Source organism: Cynocephalus volans, chromosome 8, assembly GCF_027409185.1.
Source record: "Cynocephalus volans isolate mCynVol1 chromosome 8, mCynVol1.pri, whole genome shotgun sequence".
Taxonomy (NCBI): domain Eukaryota; kingdom Metazoa; phylum Chordata; class Mammalia; order Dermoptera; family Cynocephalidae; genus Cynocephalus; species Cynocephalus volans.
This window is the reverse complement of record NC_084467.1, coordinates 15,154,595-15,179,141: the sequence shown is the minus strand read 5'-3', so window position 1 is coordinate 15,179,141 and position 24,547 is coordinate 15,154,595. Positions and strand designations below refer to the sequence as shown.

General features: G+C 49.3%; 1 protein-coding gene across 3 annotated transcripts in view; it reads left to right on the top strand.

Moving 5' to 3' along the window:
- TMCO4 (transmembrane and coiled-coil domains 4) overlaps nt 1-23,099 on the top strand; it is a 100,132-nt gene extending 77,033 nt beyond the window's left edge. For all 3 annotated transcript variants that reach the window (XM_063105138.1, XM_063105139.1, XM_063105137.1), the window contains 3 exons: nt 8,503-8,620; nt 15,206-15,323; nt 22,077-23,099. In XM_063105138.1, the coding sequence (XP_062961208.1) occupies nt 8,503-8,620; nt 15,206-15,323; nt 22,077-22,490 (650 nt within the window). In that variant the 3' untranslated portion in view covers nt 22,491-23,099. The remainder of the gene's footprint in view (nt 1-8,502; nt 8,621-15,205; nt 15,324-22,076) is intronic.
- The last annotated feature ends 1,448 nt before the right edge of the window (nt 23,100-24,547 follow it).

Genomic DNA, 24,547 nt, shown 5'->3' with positions numbered 1-24,547 from the left:
CAAATACTTCCTATGGGACAGGCTGTGCTCCCATCCCTTGTGATGACCGGCCTCTGAGTGGCTCCTTGTCTTATGTGGGTCCACGGGAATCCTTTTAGTGGTATTGCTGGCCTGGGGGCCACCAAGGCCCTCTTCTCCCCTCCTGCCTCCAAGAAATTACATACAAGGGGTACAGCTGCGGCTTCTGCCAGCTCCTGCTCCATGTGCTCAGCAGCTCCAGCCTTAAAGCAGTCACGGCCCAAAACGCTCCAAGCAGTTTTTTGTTTCTCTCATCGTGGCTTCTTCCCCTTCATGAACTCCGTAGGTCTCTCCTCCTCTTCCCCTAAGCTCCAGCAGCCCCATCTTGGCTGTTGTTACATTTTTATAGTTGTAAATTGGTTGATTTGTGGGAGAGAATGACGCCGGGGACTATCTGTTCTACCATCTTGACCAGAACCCACAACATGCCATTTTCCAGCCTAGGTCTCAGGAGGCTCCACTCTCTCCTAGAAACTTGCCACTGCCATAAGACTGAGCCCAGGCTAGCCCACTGGAGGACGTGGGACTACACAGAGTGAAGCTGAGTCATCCCAGCCAGCCCTCAGCTTACCCACCAGCTGGCCACAGACACATGAGTGAGCCCCATGGGATTAGCTATGCTATGCATGGATAACCTTAGCAGAACTGCCCAGCCACTTGGTAGGCTCATAAGAAATAATCAGTGATTATTTTAAGCCACTGAGTCTTGGGATGCTTTGTTACACAACAGTGGCTAACTGATGGAACAGGTGTGACATTTTATTTATATATTTATACAAGGGTACTTCAAAAAGTTTATGAAAAAATTCATATTATTTTTTAATTCTATTTTTCTACAAGCTTTTTGAAGTACCCTTGTATATATAATGAAACTGCTTGTTCTAGACTAGCTCACAGCCTGCAGCTTACCAGCAGCTATATTTTAAGTTATATCAACTCTGTAAATTAACCTTTCTGATGGGAAAGTCAAGTTCACGTGTCAGGGTGTGAGCCAATGGTCACAACTCTCCACCAAAAAAAAGAAAGTGTGTCGTGTTTCCCGCAGGCCCCTTTTCTTTTTCTTACCAATATCTGTTCACCCACCTCTGGTTTGTCGTATGTGCCAGAGATTACTAAAGCAAAAGGTCACATACCCTAGGCCTGGTGCACATGTCTGGATATTAATCTTCTAGCGAATTTTAGCCTGCTAGAGTGTCTCTTGAATCAACCAAATTAGAAATGTTAATCTTTGCAGGTGTGTGTGTTCTGTTTTTAATATACAATTTTGGAAGATGTCACAGTTGTCAAAGGACATATATTTGGACTGAAGATTATATTTGATTGCAAAGAGAGGTGGGAAGGGACAGTGGGAGAGAAAAGGCAGGAATAACCAAATTCCACTATGCCATTTACTTACTGTGTGACCTTGGACAAATTACTTAGTTTCTCTAAGGCTGGGCTTTCCCATTATAAAATGGGAGTAGTGGCCATGCCTAGCTCCTAGGATCACTGTGAGGAGTGAATGAATAATAGACGTATAAAGCCCTTAGTCCCCAGACTCTCCTGAAGTACGCTCTCTGTGTGTTTATCATGTGGGTGACCTGATGATGAAGAAGAGGAGGAGGGGGATTAAGAAATAGAATTCCAGAACTCTGTTTTTTTAAAAAAAATGTTTAAACCTTTGCAGCAAAGTCTTTCTCTCTAATTTCATTCCTTGCCTCTATGAAGTTAGGCCAACCTTACTGCCCCTGATGTTTGCAAGATAAAACCAAGGCAAAAGAATTTGTCAATGTGCTCACACAGATTCATTTAAACATCCTGACCCTTGAGTCCCTAAACTCCTTCTTGGCTATAAATTGTGTCGGGGCTGTCACTGGATGCCAGCTGAAATGCAGAGCAGACTGTCACTCGGTCTGCTGGCTCTTTCATCTCCACGATAGCAGACATCACAGTTGATGTGATTTATTTCCTTTCTGTGGAATTGTTTCCACCAGTTGCTTTATCCTCAGACAAACCCAGCTTTCGTCCCCCAGGTGGCAGTGAGGAGAGGTCAGGCAGTGCAGATTAATTTTCAGGGTCCCAGGATGCCAGTAATAGCCTTATCACTTTGCATGGCCAAATGAAAGAGATGGGAATCGAAGAAGAGAGATGAAGCCTCAGGCATCCCCTTAAAGAATTCATCCCAAATCCTGATAATATGTCCAGACGGACTCCTTTAAATGATTCTTTCCAGTGTGGACCTCATTCCATTTGGGGAGGGGGTCCGGTCAGTGCCACCCTTTCTCCTTCCTTGGTCTCCCTCATCCCGTAGTCGCCTCTCTGCATGTTTATCACGTGCACGTGAGTCTGTCTTTGCAATGGGTTTCCTATGTTGTAGATGCATTTCCTTCAAAGTCTGTTTTCTGGACTCGCACTTGGGAGATAATTTCCTCCTCCTTTTCCCACCTTATCACTCCCTGCACACACGAACCCCTGCCAGGAGAGAGAAAATCCTCCCTTTTTCCTCCTCAAATTTGAGATCCTTTGGTCTTTGCAGCCCAGGAGAATCTCATTATCGACAACGTGCCAGGCATGTGGGAGTGCGGGATGAAACTGGCCAGCCGTTTGATGAGATTTCTATGTAAATCCTGAAGCAGGCTGTTTCCAAAGAATGCAAAAGCTCTGCACAGGTTTGCCTCACTTTCAGGAAGCCCAGCACATGGAAAAGGCAAGATGACAAAGGTCGACGGGGGTCATTCCTGTCAGCAAAGGGCCCCCTCACTGTACAAAAGGGTGCTCCGTGGGGCTCTTGGAAAGAGCCGGGCCCCACTTGGTACATTTTAAGAGGGTTTACTTTTGCAGAAACTCGGCTTATAAGCAACGTGCAAGACCAAGACTATAGGGTAAGCTAAAGTTCGCACTGTGAAGAAGCTGTTCATTCTCAGCTCTTCATTATTGTTACTGTGATTTTTGAAAAGCTAAGCTCATCTGCAGACTGCTAGCAGTGCCACGTGGTTGAAGTGCTGTCTCAGGAATCCAGTGTGAACCACTGGAAGCGTGATGAGAGCAGGTGACCAGATATAATGGATTTATCTGAATTATGATGGATAAAAGAAGATGAGGATCAGTGCCCAACGTGTGAATGTACTTAATGCTACTGAACTGCACACTTAAAAACGATTACTATGAAAATTTATGTGAAGTGTATTTTACCACGATTGCAAATTTAAAAACAAAAGAGTAAACGAGGAAGTGTTTAACCATAGTTCCAGCTCTTCTGCTGCTTCTGTCCAGAAGCTCTCCTCTGAAGGGGACCGATGGCACAGGTCACTATCAGCATCTGCCAGGCCTCCCATTTCCTACCCCTGCTGAACTCCCAGAACAGTGCCTGCAATTAGTGGCTGGCTGGAAACAGATGCGTTGGCTGTAAGTGGCCAGGCCCTCTCCAAAGATAACATTACATACATACCATATCTACATGATTGCCAAGTTGATGGTCTGTGTGGGAAACGGAGTGGAGTAGACACCACTGACCAAGCCATGTGCCGGACACTGCCCTGTGCACATAACCTCACACCAGTCCTGGGAAATCAGTATTATCATACTCTCTCCATTTTACAGATGAGGAAACTGAGGCTCCAAGTTATTAAAGAACTGATCTCAATGCATACAGTGGCACAACCAGGATTCAAACCCAATTCCTCCTGTGACAAAGGTCAGGCCACTGGACTAGTGATTCCCAACCTTTTTGAGCACATGGGCCTTTCCTAATGGTGACATTTTCAGAGACTACACGTGGTCATAGTCATACTGTCAGTGTCTACAGATTGAGAAAATATGTAATGACCAAGTTACTCTAAATCCTGTTAGTCCCAACAGCATCTACAAACAGTCTTCAAATCATGATACTTGATTTTTGAGACATATGAGCATTTAAGTGGCCGATAGTGGTTGGTGCCCGTGTGGTTTCTTAGGCCCTCAGAACTACTCTAGATCTTTGCCCTGGAGATTGGGCACCCCTGAGTTGTGCCCTGAATCAGCTGAAAGATCTGGCGACCCTAAGCCTTTTTTTTTAATGTAGGTTAGGACTACATAATAGGGATTCCATAACACAGCTGATGCTGGATACTTCTTGGAAGGGTTACCATGAGCCTTTGGATCACATTGTCTTAGGCTGGGGGAGGCGGCGGAAGTAGTGTTAGCTTTTGGAAAGCCCATTTGTTATTCCTACCCATTGAAGACTGCAGTCAGTCACAGTACCATCAGTTCCCCAGAGAAGAGCTCTAGAAACAAGCAGTTGAGGAGCTGAGAACAGTGGTTAAATGCTCCTGCGTGTACTTTTAGCAAAGTTAGCATCTTTCATTTGCTTTTATCCAGTCTTCAGAGATCCCCAAGTATAGCTGCTGGGAAGAAGTTGTGCCAGGAGGGAAAAAAGAAAAAAAAAAAAGAAAACACTTCTTGCATTTATTCTTTTGGGGGGGGCACTGGCCGATAGGGGGACCTGAACCCATGACCGTGGGGTTGTAAGGCTGAACTCTAACCGGCTGAGCTAACTTGCCAGGACTGCATTTATTCTCCACCTGAAGGTTCATAGTATTGACTCCTTGCTTTCTTTCATCCACAAATACATATTGAGTACCATGTCAATGCCAGGCACTATTTTAGACACGAGGGATTCAACAAAGAGCTCAAAAAACAGTCCCAGCCCTGTGGAGCTTACATTCTAGTAGGAAACAGACTATGAATAGGATTTTAAAAAATAGGTAGTAAGTCCAGTTGTTGTAAGTGCTGTGGAGAAGGGACAGGGCACTTGGTAGGAGTGGAGGTTGCATTGTCCTCTCCTGTGGGTGACAGTTAAGCAGAGAGTTAGGAGGTGAAGGAGTGAGGCATGAGCATGTCCAGGGGAAGAGCCTTCAGCAAGAAGGAACAGCAAGGGCAAAGGCCTGGCACATTCTGGAATAGCAATGTCAGTGTGGCTGGAGCAGAGTGAGGGGAAGAGAAGGGAAGGTCATGTAGGATTTCAAGGGCCATCGCAATGACTTTGACTTTGACTCCATGAGAGATGGGTCCCACGGGAGGGTTCTGAGTACAGGAATGACATAATCTGACTTTACTGCACTGTAATATACATACCACAAGATCTAGCCATTTTAGGGGCACAATTCAATGACTTTTAGTAAACGTACAGAGTTGTGCAACCATCACCATAGCCCAATTTTAGAACATTTTCATCACCTTAAAAAGACACCTCATATCTATGATTTACATTTTAAAAAGATCGCTTTGGCTACTGTGTCAAGAATGAAAATGAGAGGTAGAAGGAAAGAAAGAATTGGAAAGAAATGTTTTTCACTGCACATGTGAATGACAAAAAGTTCTAAGAGTGGAGGGGTAAAGACATGACTCATTAAGCTTTTCTTTTCTAACTACTGGAGGTTTGGAGCCTCCTTAATGCTAAAGACATAACGGGATGAAAGCCCTCCAGCTCTCACAGTAAAGGTAGGATATCAGTAGCATTCAGAGAACTATTTTTAAAATGAGAAATTCAAGCATAAAAGCTCTATGTGTCTGTGACTCCTGAATTTGAAGATGTTCCCTGCCCTCTTTTATGTAAAAAGCCTGAATATTTATAAAGCTGTAGGACTATCTTAGTACCTGAAAAATTCCAAAGAGGAAGAGCAGATGGCATAAGGAAGAATAAATCCCAAACATTTTTCAGCAAATTCATTGTCCCTGCAGCAAGAAGGTGGTTAGGTCTTCCCATATTAGTTATTATTAAAATGTTAAATTCCAGTTTCTTTTGTTGGTCTTGAAAAGTAGGGGCATTCTGCACTGAATCCACATCATGATCTGAAGGATCACCCGTCCCTATGGAAGGGGCCCGCTTGACACTAAAGCAGTACCCAAGTGAGGATTTTCTATATTTTACCTAGAAGGCTGTAATCTTCTAGGATTATAAGCTTTTGGACCAAACAGTGAATTTTGATGATTTTTACCTTTCCAGCAGCTACCACAGTCGGTCAGGTGGTGATGGGCTCTGACCTGCCATCTAGGATTCTAGCTTGGGTGGGTCTAAGGTGATGCTTGCCGATTTCTTTTAGCTAACACCTGTGCATTACTGCCACGTAGCTTCTCTCCAGGTTTACAACAGTGCAGAGAGCAAATCCTCTTTAAAACATAAGAACACATCTGAGCCTGGCAACAGGGAAGGTGGCAGGGGAGCAGTCTGGTTAAGGCAGCTGCCAGCAGGCTTCTGGCAGAGATGGGTAAACGCCCACCCTGACTTGGTTTGGCTGCACCATTTTATGAGGTTCAACTACTAGTCCCAGCTCAAGGTCACAGGCAACCACCTTTTTTGCTTTTCCTAGAAGTTTTCCATTGATCCTAACAGTTGCTCAGGAATGCTGCTATTACCACTGCTGGCCACAAGAGGTCCCAGCCCTCCCAGCATCAGCACCACGGCTGAAAAGTGGTCCCCAGCCCTCCAGTAGGATACAGTTGGGCCTGGAAGACACCCTGAATGGACCACCCCCAGAGAGAGCTGCTGAGCTCCAGGGTTAGCCCTGGGTCCACAGCCTTGGACATTCTGGGAGCAACAATACCCACAGTTGATCATGTTGCATGTTGTTGTTACTGCAAATAGCAGAGAGAATGGCCCCAGGGAGCTGGCAGCTCTGTGTAGCTTGGGTGCTAATCTCAGCTTTGTCCTCACTGGCTGTGTGACCTTGGGCCAACCGCATTCCCTCTCTGATCCTGTTTCCTCTTCTGGCAAGGGAAGGGGTTGGAATGAAATTTCATTGCTCTCTAAGGGCCCTTTCAGCAACAGCCTTGCCAGCAACATAAGCATCTGAAATACCCCTTATGTGTATATGTGAGTCATCCTTACTATAGAGCACAAGCTTCCAACTTACTGAAATTTGAAATCCTTTTACCAGATTATCATCAGCCTGGAAAAGGAGTGAAATCAGAATTCTGTGCCATGGAGTCTTTTAATATCAGAGCCAGAGGAGAACTCAGAGAGCTTGGTACTTACTGCAAGGGTTCTCAAACTCTTGTCAGCCTGGACCCCTTTATTCAGACGAACTCTAACGTGGAAGCCCAAATGGAAAACAGTTAGATGCACTCTGGTTAGAAACCAGAGCCCAGAGAGAGAAAGCCACCTGTCCTGTGTCACTCAGTTAGAGGATAGCAGAACTGGGAAAGCTGTCCCATTTGGGCACATTCCCCAGGAATGACAGCATGTAGATTCCCAAAATGTGCAGGAACTCAGAATCATAAGAAAAAGCCACAGGTGGGGAGGCAGGGGGGAGGACAGGGGACATGCTAACTTCCACTGTGTGTCCACATGCCAGGTTTTCTCCCACACCGTGACTTCATCCTCATAAAGACCCTACAAGGTAATATCATTATCCTCTTTAAGTTAAGTGACTTGGCTCACATAGCTCAGAAGTGGCTAAGGTGGGATTTGAACCCAAAGTCAAAGCCCATGGCTTTCCTGGTGAACAGAAGTTTACTCACTCACACATTCATTCATTCATTCAGATCTTTATTGGGCATCAGGTGTGTACCAAGTGCTGCTCTAGGTCCTGCCACACAGCTGTGAACAAGGCAGCTGGAGTACCCACGCTCATTGAGCCTCGATGTTAGAGGAGGAGACAGATGGTAACAAATGATGTGTCACGAAACGAGAAATAAGGCAGAGGAAGGGGATAGTGACAGAGTGAGGGGCACATGTGCACCTCTTTTTTGTCTATAGCAGTGTTTCTCAAAGCGTGTGTGATCTACACACGCCCACCTGTGAACCGTTAGTTTCTAGTCTGCAACGAGATAAAAGAAATGCTGTTTCTCTGTTTCTGTACTTACAGGACAAATGGTCCATGGGCCAGCCCTGGCCCGTGGACTGCACTTGGAATAGCCCTGGCCTAGTGTATTTCAGAGTCATTAGATCAGAGCAGCTGTCGAGTGCACTCCCTGCCCCCAGGACCCATTTTCCCCCATCTCCTCTTCACCCCTCTCTTCCTGCCAGGCTGCCCAGACCCCAGGGAACCTGTTGCAGAGGAAAGTAGTGGTATCTCCCACCTGGCATGTGTGATGATGATGCAGGGCCTGTTAGTCTCTTCTAAAGGAAAACATCCCATCCAAGTCCACAGCTGGCATGAGCTTCATGGATGGTGGAAAGAGACCTGGGTTCCAACTTGGACTGTGGCACTTACTACCCGTGTGGTCTTTGATTTTCCTTAACTCTAAATAGGGATAATGATGCTTTGCAGGAATAGATCAAGCATATGAGGGGCTTGACCCAGGGTCTGTAACTCAATAAGTGGAAGCCCCCCTTACTGTGCACGTGAGTGTGTGTGTGCATGCCTGTGCATGTGCACATGTGTACGTGTGTGCGCATGTGTGTGTCCATGTGCATATGTGTGCATGTGTATGTGACAATTGTCTTCTCCACTGCTGTTGGAGAGTTCCTCCCAGGACCCACTGTGGCCAGGGACATTGACAGCATTTTCTGGGGACTCTCACCAGATTGCCAAGGGATCATCGAAGATGTTGTCCTGCTGGGTGCACCCGTGGAAGGAGAAGCCAAGCACTGGGAGCCTCTCCGGAAGGTCGTGTCTGGGAGGATTATCAACGGCTATTGCAGGTCTGTCCAAACTTTGCACCAGAGGGGAGGTGACACTTCCCGAGCACCTAAGATGCCCAGGCCCCAGTCAGGCACTGGCCCTGTTAGGAGTAAGGCCCAGGCCAGGTGTTCTGATCTGGGAAGCATCCACCTCTGTAGGATTATTGACAACAGAGGGAAGATCCTGAAAGGATGTCCCTGCATTAGGCCTGAGGCCAGCTTGCAGAATGACAGGAGAGGCCAGGGTGGCTCAGCATGATTGGAGCTGGGGTAGGGGGTCAGGGGCGTGGGTAAGTGGACATAAGACTGAAAAACAAAGATTAGGCCCCCCATGGGAGATCTTTGAATGAGGACTAAGGAGTCAGTCTTCGGCAGTGGGGGAAGCAGGTGGCGGGGGTCTTAGACTGAGCTTTCAGGGCACTGCTTCGAGCAGGGCAGGGGATAGAACAGGAAGCTGATGATGATGCAGGAGCCAGTACCCAGAAAGGTGACAGTCCCCCCAGCAAGGTGGGTGGCCTGCAAAAGTGGAGGGCTAGGAGGTTGGGAAGGAAGCAACCCATGTTTGGAGTTGGAAGAGGAGGACATGAGGGGGGTTAGCCAAGTTGCGACCCAGACTTTGTGGAAGGAGGGAAGACAGAGCCCACCCTGAGCTCTCAGGAGATTGACCTGAGAATTGACACCATGTCTGTTCAACCTCTGGATGAAGCAAAGGACAGGGTGACAGTGTTTAAGAGCGCAGGATTCAAAATCACACAGACCCGGGTCAATGCTGGCCTCGGTTTCTCCATCAGTAAAGGAGGGATCATAGTAGCAATGCCCCCCAAGGTTGGGATGCTGGTGGAATGATTTGCAGAGCTGCAGATTTTATGTACGTGCTTTGTGAATGACGGGTGGTGGTACCATATTCTGTGATCTTCATCATCAATCACTTGGGATTTTCATTCAACAAACTTTTAGTGAGCACCAATCCCATGCTAGACATCGTGGTGGGGCTACCACAGGGGACAAGACCCAGCTCCAGCCACATGCAACCTAGCATCTACCAGGGCAGATAGGCAGGAAAACAGACAGCTCCAGCCAGGCACACGATTGCTTGTTGGTGACACCAAATTCCAAGAAGCTCTGAAAACTGAAGGCTTTTTTCTCCAAGTGTAGTGCAAACCCTTTTAGTGACAAACTTGCAACTCTGGGCTTTACTTCGCCCACTGTGCTTACAGGCTGAGTGACGAGGGGGCGCCACCCCAAACCTTGCTGGAGTATTTTGTGATACACAAAGTGCAAGCCAGATCACCTTTGTAAACCAAAACATTCTGGATTCTGAAACCCATCAGGCCCCGAGGATTTCACATAAGGGACCCATATTTTGGAATCATTGCCACAAAAGCACAGGAGGCTGACCAAGCCATCCAGAGATGGTGACATCCTAAACCCAGATCCAAAGGACAAGTTTTGAGTTTGCGAAACAGTAACGTTGGGTGATTGGTTGTTGGGGGCGGGGGCGAAAAAGGAAGAAAAATGACTCCACGGCTTTGATGGGAGGTGACTGACTCCATTAACACAACTTAAGAAAATAACATTTAAAAAAATAAAGAGGAAGGACTTGCTGGGGAAGCGGCTGATTGTTTTGGGTTATGAGCATGAATTTTGCAGCAGGCACCTGGAAAGGCAGCACTAGAAATCAGAGAGAAATTAGAACTGGAGGGAGGGCCAGTGAGCCCATCAGCCTGGGAGACCGCTGAAGACAGGGGGACGGGACAGGTGAGGTTATTTGAAAGGCAAAGTGTGGAGAAAGAGGAGGGAGCTGGATTCCCAGTTCTAAGGAATCTATTTCTGGGTGGGAGGGGGAAGAGCCTCCAGCCGAAGGTTAGAGGCAACTCAGAAGCATCCAGCAAACTGTGTAGCTGAGACAAGATGAGAGACGTTGACATCTAAAGGAAAGGACACCTCTGGAAATTCAGTTATTTTTTTAAGAACTAGAAACGCAGTCATGCAGCAGTGGGGGAGGGGAAGGAGATAACAAGGATTAGACTCACCACCTGCCAGACCCTGCCTTTGTTGTTATTATCTCCTTTCATCTTCCCCAAAACCCTGTGGTGTTCATATTATTAATCCCATTTTATAGATGAGGAAACTGAGGCTCAGAGAGGTTAAGTCACCTGTTCCGGGTCATGCCAGAACCAGAATATGTATCTCAAGACTGATTTCTCTGGAAGAGACCATTGGGCCTCTGTGAGAGTTTCCCTCCCTTCCAGGACACAGTTTCTATAGAATGTTTGAGTTAGTAAAACTATTTGCATTCAGCAGATTTTTATTGAGTGCCTATTATGTGCTAGGTCCTGGGGACTTCTTTAGTCTTCTCCAAACCAGAACAGTCTCCCCACCTCATTCTATTCTCCCTGACCTTGAGCAAAACAGACGAAAATCCCTGCCCTTCTGGAGATTACATTCAGATTTTACTTGTCAAGAGTTTACGACACTGCCAATACACCATATGAGTGGGTAACCTACAATCTGAATCATACATGGTAAAATGTTCATCCCATACAATATTTTTCTGCTAGCTTTCTACCATTGCTAGTAAGTAGTATATGCTCAGGAGGCCAGTTAACTTTAATTTTGATCTAAGCCCAACCCTCCAAAGTTAAATGGAATTGATTTTGGAGGTCTTTATCATTTTGATAATTTAGCCCACAGCAATAACCTAGCAGCTGAGTAGTTCAAAGCTAAAGGTGATTTTTAGCCATAGATAGAGAACATTAACCAGGACACAGGAGTTCAATCAGTTTGGCTCTATCACTCATACTGTAACCTAAATTCTTAGAATCAGGATATAGTAAAAAGAACAAAGAAACAAAAGACAAAGAACTATAATATATAAAGAGCTCACGCAAATCAATAAGAAAAAAATCTAATAAGAAAATAGCCAAAGGATATATACGCACAAACTCATAGAATAAATACAGTCAATAAGCTTTTGAAAAGATGTCCAACCTCATCATTAATGAAATAAATGCAGGCTAAAATCAGTAAGCTACTATTTATCACCCATCAGATTATCAAATATTTAAAACATAAATAGCATTTAGTGCTGGTGAAGATGTGGGAAAATGAGCAGTGTCATACACTGTTGGTGGCAGCTGGATTTAGTAAATTCTTTCAGAGGACAGTTGGCAGAATCTATCAAAATTTTTAATTTTCTGACACCGCATATTTTGACTTCTAAGATTCCATGATACAGAATCCTCACACCCATGCACAGAGATGGATGTGCTAAGGGATCACTGCAGCTTCATTTATAATTAAAATTTTAAAACAACCTAAATGTCTATAAATAGGAAATAGTTAAGGGGGAAGAAAGCTAGCGCCACAGTTTATTCTGTGATTCTATTCAGGAGGGAAGAAGTTTCTGCATGTACATGCATATGTCTCTGTATGTCTACAAATGGACGGTAAGGCCTAGAAGAATCATACACACTGATCACAGTGGCCACCCCTAAGGAGTGGACAGAGATTGAAGGTAGTATCTAACACAAACTTTGATTTTTTTTTTTAAAGTAAGGGTAGTTTTATTTTGGCAGCTGACCGGTATGGGGATCCGAACCTGTGACTTTGGTGTTATAAGGCTGCACTCTAACAAAGTGAGCTAACCAGCCAGCCCAGGGATAGTTTTAAAAAGAAGGAAATGAATGGACAAAGACTTTGATGTCAGACAGTTCTGAGTTAAAATCTTGGCTCTGCCATTTACCTTTTGGGTGGCTTGAAACAAACAACTTCCCTGAATCTCAGTATCGTTGCCTATAAAACAGGAATAACAGTCCCTCCCGCACAGGGGTTCTGGGAAGATGGAGTGGTGTTATGAAGGAAAAGGGCTGACACTTAGGAGGTGCCCAATAAATGATAGCAGTCGTAATATTTATTACTGGGCATACTCACGTAGCACACGGTTTTTTGATCCTTTTCATACTCAGCAAAGGAAAAGAATTAAAATTGCATGCGTGCAGTATGAAAGCAGTAGGATCTTATTAAACCCATCTGTTCTGTTGTGATCTGGAGGCTAAGGAGCTTGGATTTCAATTATTTTACAAGACCCTGGGCCATCTCTCTGTAGAGAGAGAGTAGGAGGGGAGAGGGTGTGCACAGACTGAAACAGCAACTGTGGTTCCTTGGTTAAATTAGACACCAACCAGGAGTTCAGATTCTCGGCCCCCAAAGGCCTTTTAGTTGCTGTAAACCTTCTTAACCGTGGCAGAGGGGGACTCAGGCCAACACTACCGAACTGTATACATTTATACAGATGTAATTTACATTCATGAGGCTCTCGGCAAATCCATTCACTTGGGCTTTTCACAAGCCCCGCTGGAAGCTAGCTGGGCCAAGTAGTTGCTCCCAGTTGCACCCCTGAGGAAATGCAGCTCAGAGAGGGCAAGTGACTGGCCCAAGGTCCCACAGGCAGAGACAGAATGTGAACTCAGATGTCCCACTCCATGACGAGAGGGTTGTATTCTGAGTTCCCAGAGGGACTCCTTATAGCCCAGGGACAAGAGGCCACTCTCTGGTCTCTGCTGTAGGTACCACGTGGGGAGGGGGTGATAGGAGAAGGTGCGGGGTGAGTGAGCAGAGGCGGGAACCCAGGGTCCGGTAGGTCGTGGGGTTTGTGTATCGGCATCCCCAGCAGGGCCTGTGAAAGTGAGGCTTGCTGAGCCCTGCCCCAGGGAGCTCCTGGTCCAGACGACTGAGACACCATCCTGCCCTCGAGGCACTGTCTGCCCAGGAAAGAAGACACAGGACCGACATATGGGGGGACTCGTGGTGAACATCACAAAAGGAGCAAGTACCAGGCCCACAAGGGGCAAAGGATTCATAGCATCAGGTGGAGGGGCTCAGGGGCACTCCCTGGAGGAGGTGACGTCCAAGCTGAATTTTGAAAGGATGTTGTAGGAGCCCATCAGAGATTGGAACATAGGCCAAGCAGAAGAGAGGCCACACCACACATGAAGGGCCAGAGTGGGAGCTAATGATCCTAGCCGAGGCTCCCTGCACACCTGTGTGTACAGGTACCATCTCAGGTACTGCTCCCACCAAGCCATGGTCAGCTGGGTGTTTGGGGAGGCCACAGTGGCTGGAGAGAGATGAAGGCAGAGCAGGAAGGGGATGACATGTCATTTGTCCATGGGGGCAGGGAGGGGGGTGCTTGATCTCAGGGCTGGAGCAGAAGGGACAGGTATTTGGGGGGAGGGGGTGTAAGAGTCAACAGGACTCTGTGGTAGGTTGGTCATGGGTGGGAGCTACCTAAGACATTGGTTTCTGCTCAAGGGACTGGGCAGATGATAGTGGGGAAGGAGTCGGGGGGCTGATGAGCTCAGTTTGGGACACAGCAGGAGAGTCTGTAGAGGGCCCCTCAGCTCTGGGCCCAGGTCCTTCTAGGGGCTTCTGGAGTAGTACCCACACATGCACCCATGTGGTCAGAGACCACCGAGGGTCAGAACTGGGAGGGACCCAGAGAGCACCCCCACACCTTGGTCACACAGCAGGTCACATAGGCAGGGCCAGGATGCAGGCCAGGCCTCCTGACTCTCAGATATTCCCATCCCACGCTGCAGTGAGGGAGGGCTTGTCTTTCAAACAAACAAATGTACAAAAATGATGGACTGCCATGCAAACCAGAGTCAGAATGAGTCTAAATGAAAGACGGCCAGATGTGCCAAGTTGGGCCTGAGTATAGGTCACAGGAAAAGAGCAGAAACTTGCATGTGCATGGCCTTGCTGAGTAGCAAGGCTCAGTGCATGGCTCCTGGCACAAAGGCCAGGGGTTCGAGAGGGAAGGCTGTCTCGGACCCTCAGATCATGTCCTCCACAGACAGTGCTTGTTGCTTGCACCTGAAGAAATGGGCGGCAGAGAGTCCCAGGTTATTTTCTCTGGATCGCGTATTGGGTGGGTGCAGGGCGTGGGGTACACAGCACCCATGAACGTGGAGGAGTGTCCTCCGGGCTGTGACCTGCCTGGCAGCACCCTTGCCTCCTCTAGATGGCTGAGGGCAGGAGAACCTGCAGGCTGGGCCGGGCCTGTCTTCAGAAAGCAGAGCTGGTCCCTCCAGCTGACATACAGATGGGCCATCTAGACCCCAGAGTCCCACCCTACCTGCACTGGTCCCCTCCTCCAGGCAGACCTCCACTGACTTTTTTCTTTTGCCAGGGAGCCCTAGCCAACCACCTCTCCCTAGCTGGAAGCAGCTCTCCCGAGATACTTGCTGGCTTGTCAAGAACTTTATCCAATTTATTCATTCATTCACTCATTCATTCAACAGATATTCATCTATTGCATGACAGACACCATTCTTGGCTGGGGGACCCAGCAGGGAACACAAAAGACAGTGTCATGGAGCTTCCCTGGCGCTCGTGCAAAGGCCTGGCCCTCGGAGCCGGGCTCCAAAGCTGTCAGCCACCGTTGCTTTCAGCATCGTTGCTCTGCACTGTGCAGCCAGGGGCTTTGGGTTCCTGCAGAAGCTCCAGTCCCACCAAGGCTTCCCTGAGAGGCAGGCAGGGCCCATCCTGTTCTCGAATGTCCCAAGGCTACTGTTCACTCCCTTCCCCACTCCCCGCCCGCAGGGGAGACTGGCTGCTGAGTTTCGTGTACCGCACGTCCTCGGTGCAGCTTCGCGTGGCCGGCCTGCAGCCTGTGCTGCTGCAGGACAGGAGGGTGGAGAACGTGGACCTGTCCTCGGTGGTGAGTACCAACCAGCCTGGTCCTTCCAGGTCTCTGTGCCTGCTTCAGCCCAGTGACCCCCAGCCCCTGGAGACAGTGACTCCAGCCCATTCTGCCCTGGAAGAAGGAGAGTATAGAATTTGCTTGGGCAGGGTGGCTCCTCTTTACCAGGCACCTTCCTTGTGTGGGGCTTTGTCACCTTGCCCTCTACACATGATGGCTAATCCTCACTTGTCCTCTGGGGCAGGCATTGTTATCCCCATTTCACAGATTAGGAAACCAGGGCTTAGAAGAGTTCCTATCACACAACTAGCAGTTAACAGGATTGGATTTGAACCTCCAAAGCCCCCACATTACTACCTTCCCCCAAGTCCCTTGTTCTCCCCCAAGAAATCCTCCTACTCCTCCACCCCAGGTCCCTTGTCAGGACTGTTTCTCCCAGAAAGAACCAGAGCAACCAGAGGCTGCAGATAGAGGGCTTCCGGCTAGACCAAAATCAAAAGCACCTGATTGGCAGGCTGTGAAAGCTGCGTTCTTCTGGGGAGCGTGTTTAAAGTGCAGATCCTAAGGCCCACTGCCCAGATCTTCTAAATCAGTCTCTAGGGGCAGAGCCCATGAGTCTGCATTTTAAACACACTCCCTGAGGATTCCTGTGCATCGAAGATGAGGCTAGGCTGCAGGTGCAGATAGTTAAAAAGAACTCTTGCAGGGAATGAGGAGGGGGCCTGCCTGGGAAGCCACACAAACCCAATTTGAGTTTCCAGGTTACCTTTTAGGCTTGAAGGGACCTCATCCACCTGCAACACACCTATCATAGGGAGTTAATAGCTTCATGTGTGGACACTCTCTCTATACCCGGCTCTGTCCCTAAGCCTTTTATAGGCATTGGTATCCCATTGTACAGATGAGGACACTGAGGCTTAGTGAGACTAAGGGACTTGCCCAGGGTCTCTCCGCCAGAACATGGCAGAGCAGGACACAAGCCCAGGTCTGCAGCCGATGGACATAGCCCTGGCCTGGGTAGATAGGGAGGAGCAACAAGCCACAGTTACGCCACAGGCAGATGTCAGCCAGTGAAAACCCTTGCCATGCGAGGGGCCCATGGGAACGAGAACTCTGGTTTCCAATTATTAGATTGTTGGCTGCCATTTATCAAGTGCCACGTGCTTCCCAAGTGTAACCCAGTTTCCAAATAACAGTAGTTGGAGCAGTGCCAGCAGACAGCCCAGCCCCCTCCCTGGGCATCAGAAAAATCCCCTGGGGGGAGGGACACTCTGGAGGACTCTGGCTTCTCCCCTAGCATCAACAGCTGCCCACCCCAGCCACCCCTGTGGCTATGCCTTGATGGCAATTGAAGCTGGGCACCGTGACCTACCCCCTCCCGCCCCTAGCATGACTAATACTGGGCTGCATGTTTATTGCAACTTGACTGAGCGTTTGACCACAACAGGGAAATTCTAGCACAAAATCAGGCACTGCTGCTCCTGAAGTTCATGGGCCATGTCCTTGCCCGGAGGTCACCTAGGCCACTCACTCATCTTGCCACCTTGTTGCTGGGGCCGATTCATCCTCACTGTGACTTCATCCCCCAGACTCCCAGGATCCTAACACACAAGTCTTCACCCACCCAAGGAACACAAATGAAGCAGCCCCGTGCCTTCCTAACTGGGAGCTCCGGGGGCTAGTGTAGGCCTAAGAATAAGAGAAGTTTCTAAACTCACCCACTCATGAAAACTGGCCGCTCCTTGTTTAAAGAGTCTTCACAGGACAGGTAGGAGCTTCTACAGGAAGCCTTTCAGGTCATCTTTACCGCTGGCACACTTGACTCCTATGATGCAAACCTCACAGCATCTTCATATCGTAGGTACTAGGCATCCCCAAGTCACAGCATCTTCATATCGTAGGTACTAGGCATCCCCAAGTCAAAGACTGGAAAACTGAGATGCGTGGGAATGTACTCGCCACCAGAGTCGTAGATCTGGACTCTGACGCAGGTCCAGAGCCCGTGTGGGCCACCTCCTGCGGGAATGGGGAAGCTGGGTCACATGGCAGGAAGCCACAGGACTCGGAGCTGATGATTCCTGACCCGTGTGCAGGGCTCTCTGTCCCATTTGGGGGTGCCTGGGTCCTGAATGGGGAAGGGGGGACAGTGGCTTTGTGCCTCACCACCCCGAGTCTCCCTCTGCCTAGGAAATCGAAAGTAGAAAGGAATAGCTGAAAATTCCTTTTTAACGGAAGTTCCTTTTCATGCCACAAAGCCCTCCCAAGATCCAGTTTCTGCCCCGGCAAGCCCAGGATGGGACATGGTGGGAAGAGTACAGCTGCTGGCACCACAGAGGCCTGGCTTAGGATTCTGGTTCTGCCACTGGCTTACTGGCTGCGTGACATTGGGCCAGTCACTTAACATCTCTGTGCCTCCGTTTTGACAATGCATATAAGATGCTTGGTGCATAATAGGTCCTCATTTAATACCGTTTCCTTCCTCTCCTGCCCCTGCCTCTACCTTTAGTTCTTTCCCCTTTGAGACCAGCAGCTTTGGAGATTCTCTCTCTCCTCAGACTGTCTGCATGGCAGCTCCCCAGCTCCTGCCTAATACTAGCTCTTTATCACATTAGGAGCACATCAGGAAAAGCAGGGCTCTCCTCTTCTGCGTAATGAGAGGTAATCAGCACTGCCTTTGTGCTGCCCTTCTGTTTTCCTTGAAAACCCTCACCTGAGGAGAGGTCGCTGGCAAAAGGTTTCCAGTGCCACTGTTGGGGGAAGCACTGGCACCCTCTGCTCTGAGCAGAGACCTGCAGGACCTGTCTTCTCCCTGGTGGGTGGACATGGCAGGGCCCTTAGTGAATTATCCTGTCACAGGCAGGGGGCATCACAAGGGATGAACAAAGCAGCCAAAGGCCAAGTGCCCTCCTGCCCTTCAGTCTCTCCTGCGTGGGGACTGGGTTACAACGGGCAGGGACTCTGCCACCCCAGGAACCAACTGGTGAGGCTTCTGCAGGGTAGAGACCCAGCCTAGGGCAAGACTCTTCATGTCCCAAAGGGAATGCCGGCCGGCCTCTAGAAATTAGCAAAGGGCTAGGCACAAAGCAGACACTCAATAAGAAGAACAATAGCCAACACGTGCCAGGCACAGCTCTGCCTGCCTTACAGAGATATGTCATCTGATCTTCACAGCAGTCCATGAAGGCATAATAACCCGTTGTACAGGTGGGGAAACTGAGTCTGCAGGAGGTGACACAACCTGAATGCTAGAGCCCAATGAGCCCGGGAAACCACTTCAGAGCCTGGACTCTCAACCACTGTACTTCTGCTGCCTACATTCATACATCTCTGTGGCTGTCCAATAGTGACCTCAAACTTTATGGCAATAAGCCTATTGTGTGTATGAATCCTCACAACCAGACCATGTGGTGCAGGTATCTTTATTAGCCCCACTTTACAGATGAGGAAACTGAGGCCTGAGAGGTGAAGGAACCCAAAAGGGCCTGATAGTCTTGGAAGGAAGTGTTGGGGCAGGCAGAGGTGGGTGGTGGCAGCCTCAGTTTGACCAAGTCGAGGTGTCTTGCAAGGCAGGGAACAGGAAGTGCTGGGGCCCATTCACACCTGCGTGCATCTGGTAACTGCTGAGTCCCCACGATGTGTGGGGCTAGTTGTGGGGAGCACAGGTGAGTTAGAAGCAGTCCTTGCTCTGCGTGAGCCTATGGTCTATCAGTGAACATGAACTAGTGAGCAGATGATAATGACAGGCTTTACTGAGTGCTGTCACAGGGTATCCACAGAGGCTATGGAGCCCTAGGAGTGTCCCTAACCAGCATGGGAAGTCAAGGAACACCCCTCCGCACCAGTGACATCCAGCCTGTATCCAGGCAGCTGGCCGATTTCAATCAAGACAGCCAGGGAGATAGTCATGGGCTGAAATCTTCACCCAGCATCAGCCACATCAGAACTTTCCACCACTAAAGAGAGATGCTTTTCCCACCCACCTCGCCCCTGCTCTGTCATCCCCTCCCACTGACTATGCAATTGGAGCTCTGCCAGTGACTTCTCCCCACTAGCTCTTTGCAGAATAGCAGCTCCAGGACTAGGGTTAGCTGAGACCTGGACCAAGTTGTAGTCGAGGGCCAGAGCTGCATGTTCTAGGACAGCTGCATGTTTGAAATTCCATCTGGAATCTCAGCTGCAGCCAGTGGCCACAAACACCTCCCTTCCTGGCCTGTTTCTATCTAGCCCTGGTACCAGCCCTTCACCAACTTTAAAAAGGTGTAGGGAGGCAGCGCTTGTTTTTCTCTGTGGGTGTGAAGTTTCCACTGGCTGGAATTCAGATGTGATGGCTGGAGCTTGAGCAGCCATCTTGGGCTCCCACATGGATCAGCCTGGCTAACTCCCTACCCTCTATCCCCACTTCCAAGGAAACTAAGGTAAGGGAACTCATATTTATGGAGCACCTATTATGGGCCAGGCACTGTGCTTCGTGGTTTGTGTATTATTTCTTCCCATCAACCCCTTGAGGTGGGTGTCACTAACTCACATTGGGCAGCATCTCTGCGAGAGTGTTTTGAATCATATATGAAACATAATAGTAAAGAATTGCGTGTACTGGGTTCCTACGAAGTGCCAGGCCCTTGAATTCTTTGCAGCAGACATTCAAGGTCATGATCCAAGGGCTGGCTGGTTAGCTCAGTTGGTTAAAGCACAGCCTTATATCACCAAGGTCACGGGTTCAGATCCCAGTACCAGCTAGCCACCAAAAAAAAAAAAAAAAAATCAAGATCATGATCCTCATTTCACAGATGGGAATGGTGTGGTTCAGGAAACTGTAAGGACTAATCCAGTTACTAGTAAGAGACAGAGCCAAGGCTGGGACCTCAGTTTCTCAGATTCCAAACTTGGGTTCTTTCTAGTGCCACACAGTCACTAAATCTGCATCCTGCTGCAAAAGGGCACCAACCCCACCTTGACCTCCATCCTGAACCAGGGACCTAAAAAGCCACTTATAGGTGTGGATACACTTGTATATTTTCACTGAAAGTCGTTTAAAAGCTTTTGTAAGGAAAGGAAAAAGAAGTAGGTAGGTTCTGTTGGTGAAAAAAATAACAAAACTGTTCAGGGAATTTTTCTTTTTGTGTTCTTGAGAAATCATTTGAATAAGCCAGTGCAATCTGTGATTCAAATGGAAATTCAGACGTTAACAGCATCATGGAATCTTTGTGTTGTTTCCTAAGATTCCCTACAAGAGCCTCCCCGGTGTTTTCCTTTCTCCTTTAAATAAAAGCCTTCCCCTTCAGCCTTAAACATGTTCTGTTTTGCGCCTGCCTTTGGCACTAAAGCAGGCCCCCTAGACTGGCTGGGGAGAACTCAAGGCTCCCTTTAGGGGCAGATCTGAGCTCAGCAGTCTCCACACGCAGCATCTCCAGCACAGCACACAGCTTTGCTCTTCATGTGCTGTGTGTCATTAAGCAAACCACTGTCCCTCTCTGGGCTACACTTTCCTCATCTGTAAAATAAGAATGAATTTTCACATCTCTTCTTCCCAACTGATTTCCTATGAAGAGAGCAGGCTTTAGAAACAGGTCTGGATTCAAATCCCAGCTCTGATGTGGTCTAGCTGTGTGACCTTGGACAAGTCACTTTACCTCTCTGTGGCTCAATTCTTTCATCTATAGTTAACAGCCGATACCTGTCAAAGGAGGGTATCCAGTGTGCTTATTTGCTACAGTGTATTGAGGACCTAACTTTTCGCTCGCTAACACATCCGAACACAAAAACAGAGATATCTTGCTCTCTGAGGAAGCAGGTGGGCCCATCTGAGTTCTTGGCCCTGGTCTTAGTTAACATTAGCCCATATAACAAAGGCCTTGCTCTGTGTCTTAAACACAGGAGGGTTGATCCTATCATGTAAAAGAAGCCAGAGTAGGTGGTTTAGGGCTGGGTGCCAGCTCCACAGTCTTCAGGGGGCAAAATTCCCTCTCTCTTGCTGCTTGCTCTGCCATCTTTAATGGGCCAGCTCATGGCCCAAGGTGGCTGCACAAGCTCTGGTCATCCCATCTGAGTTCCAGCCAGCAGGAAAGAGGATATGGGGGGAGAATAGTGCTTGCTCCTCCTTGTAAAGAGAATTCCAAGGAGCACCACATGACACTACTGCCTCATCTCATAGGCCAGAACTTGTCACAGTACTCCTAGCTGCAAGGGAGGCTGGGGAGTGTGCCCAACTGTGATTGGAGCTCTTGTGTCTAAGGGAGAAGTGGGAGAGTGAACTGCAGACATTCTTCGCAGTCTGTGCCTTAGCTTTATTCCAATTTGGGGGCTTTTCCTGGGGGAATCATCACAGCTGCAGTGTGGTATAACTACTCTTACTGTCCCCATTTTACAGCTGAGGCACCTGACAGGGGGACAGGAGATTCTGCCCAAGGTCCCCCAACTAGTGAGCAGCAGACACCCCCACACGCACCAGCTGTAGCCTGAAGCTGCAGGCAAAGAATGAGAACTCCTACCCCAACTTTCTGTCAGGAGATTCCCTTCCTGCCCCCAGAGGACACAGATATTTTAGAGAAACTTCCTTCATCTTTATTTAATGAATTCCAAAATGGCTTTGAACCTAGAGTCTTCCCACCCCACCCAGGATTTGAGAGGCCTTGAGAGTCAGAGTCACAGGACTGGCGATTGGTTGGCTGAGGATGCTGAGGGCGAGGGGGAGGCCCAGAAGCTTAACTTGGGGCCCTGGGGAGGGCTGAGCTCTGCCCACCCACTGTGGACCTCATCACTGTCCTCCTGCAGGTCAGCGGCCACCTGGACTACGCCAAGCAGATGGACGTCATCCTGAAGGCCGTGGGCATCCGCACCAAGCCAGGCTGGGACAAGAAGGGGCTCTTGCTGGCCCCAGGCAGCCTGCCCCAAGAGGTGCCTCCCCAGGCAGCAGCCACCGCCACCTCATCGGGCAAGACCACCCACCAGGATGATGGGCAGACCCAGAGTCCTGCACCTGGAGACACCCCCACAGTGACCATGTCTACTGATTCCAGCCAAGCGCAGGTGCTAGCGGGGCTGGACCAGTCTGAAGGGGCCTCCCTTCCTGCTGCTGTCAGCCCTGCTGAGAGCCCCCAGATCTGCAGCCATGGCATGAGCCTCAACCCACTGGGCTGCCCTGACTGTGCCCATGAGGCCCAGGGGCCCTGCCCAGGGCTGGACTGACCCCAGCAGAGGACCTGAGCTGTCTTCCCAGATTTCAATATGCAGCTGTCTCTTACACCCCTTCAGCTTCCTCACATGAGCTCTGAAGGTGTGGGATCTATCTCCACAAGGGTCTTTCCTAAATGGAAGGAAAAGGAATTGGAAGGAAGGGGTATTTGGGGGAGAAAACATTCCCTCCCTGGGGAAGCAAGGCCAGAGACCTGCAATGTCAACCAAGCACAGTTCGGAGCCCTGGGACTCTAAACCAGCCATGAGCTTTCTGCCACAGCTGAGGGGACTTGCCATTCATCAAGAGGTCCAGACGGCTCTCCAGGGCCCGAGGCTCCCACACCACCTCTCCCCTGGCTTCAGTAAAGCCAGGTTTCTGCCTTCTCTTCCAGCCACACTTGAGGCCGCCTGCCCACAGGCACCACCAACTGGCACCTACAGAGCAGGCGCAGCTGGGGGGGGGGGCTTACTCTCCTTGCTGTTAGCAGATCCAGTCAGATCTGCCGCACACATTTGTGCAGGCTGTGCACTGCACAGGTACAGGGGCATCAGTCACAGAGACAGGATGTGAGTGGCACCCCCCAAAGTTGTGCAGCACGGTGGCCCTGGATATCATTGTAACAGAGCATGGTGAATAAATGCTTAATAAGCATTCAGTGTGGCTGGAAACTGGGTCTGGTGACAAGAATAAATTACACAGGGAAGGATTTCCTGTAGCAGGAACAGGGGTGATAGCAACAGTACCGTGTACCTGCACCGATCATCTCAGTTGACCTTCACAGCAATCCTAAGTCCTCATATGTTCTTCATTTTATGCTTGGGGAAAGTGAGGCACAGAGAGAGAAGGTAACCTGCTGAAGGTCTCACAGCTGGGCAGGAATGAAGCGAAGCCCCAAAGCCCAGTCAGTCAGACTCCGGAGCCAAGCCCTTAGCCTCTGCATCTGCATCCATGGGAGCCGCCTTCTTTGTTCCTTCCACTGTCCCCGAATGACAGGACAGATGGGGAAATCAAGGCCCGGGCAGAAGTACTGACAAGCTCTGAGGGAGGTGGGAGGAGAGCAGGATAAATTCGAGCCATTGAATATTGAGCGGGATCACTGTTCAGGGGTATGCTTATTTGTTTTTTCATTCCAGGAATATTCGTACAACTCCTGCTGCTATTAATCCAAACTGCTCGTGTCACACATGGGAAACTGAGGCTCGGAAAGGGGAAATGATTATGCTGGGGTCCCAGGGCAAATTAGGGGCAGAGTCTGACACAAAACCCAGGACACCTATGCCCAGGGTCTCTTCCTACAACACCAGCTGCTTCTCAAGCCCCGAGTGACCCCTCCATTGAATCCAGTCCACACCGCAGTCAGTCACTCCCTCCAACTAGTGTTTATTGGGAGTCCCCTCAGGCAGGCCTGGGGGCACAGGGCAAGCCCCAGCAAGCACCATGGCCCATCCGTGGCCAGTAGCCAGGGCTGGAGTTGAGTCTGATCAGCACCACGGAGAGCAGCCCCGGGAGCTTGGGTTAATGGAACTTGGGGTTGGTGGGGAGGGGGTGGCTTTAAGAAAAACCTCAGGCTGAAAAGAGACCTAAGGCAGATAAAACCATGGGCACCAAGGATTCCCCCATCCCCTGCCCCAAAAAAACAAAGGCCCTGTGCCAGAGTCCACCTGCCTGCCTGGTGGCCCCAGCCCACACCAAGGACAGCTGCTCTTCAACTCTGTTCGGCTTACCCAAGTGGCCAACATTCCCATTCCCCTCACTGACCCCAGGGAAGGCCAGAAGGGGTGGAGCAGGGGGCTGGTTTTACCCCCTGACAACTGTTTCCTTTTAGGTCTGAGGAAGCCCATAGTAGAGGAAAACCCATCCCTGAGGCTGAACACAAAGCTGCTGTGTGCCCCTTTGCCCCCAGGAGAGAGAGTGGCAGCCTGGGAGCCAGCTAGTTGACCTGCAGGATAGAGGACTCACCCAGCATCCGGAACTAGGAGTTGCGGACCCATAGCCAGGTCATAGGAATCTGAGTTGGGACTGAAAAGAAGGAGGAAGAAAATGGACAAAGAAACAGCAGGAACAAATA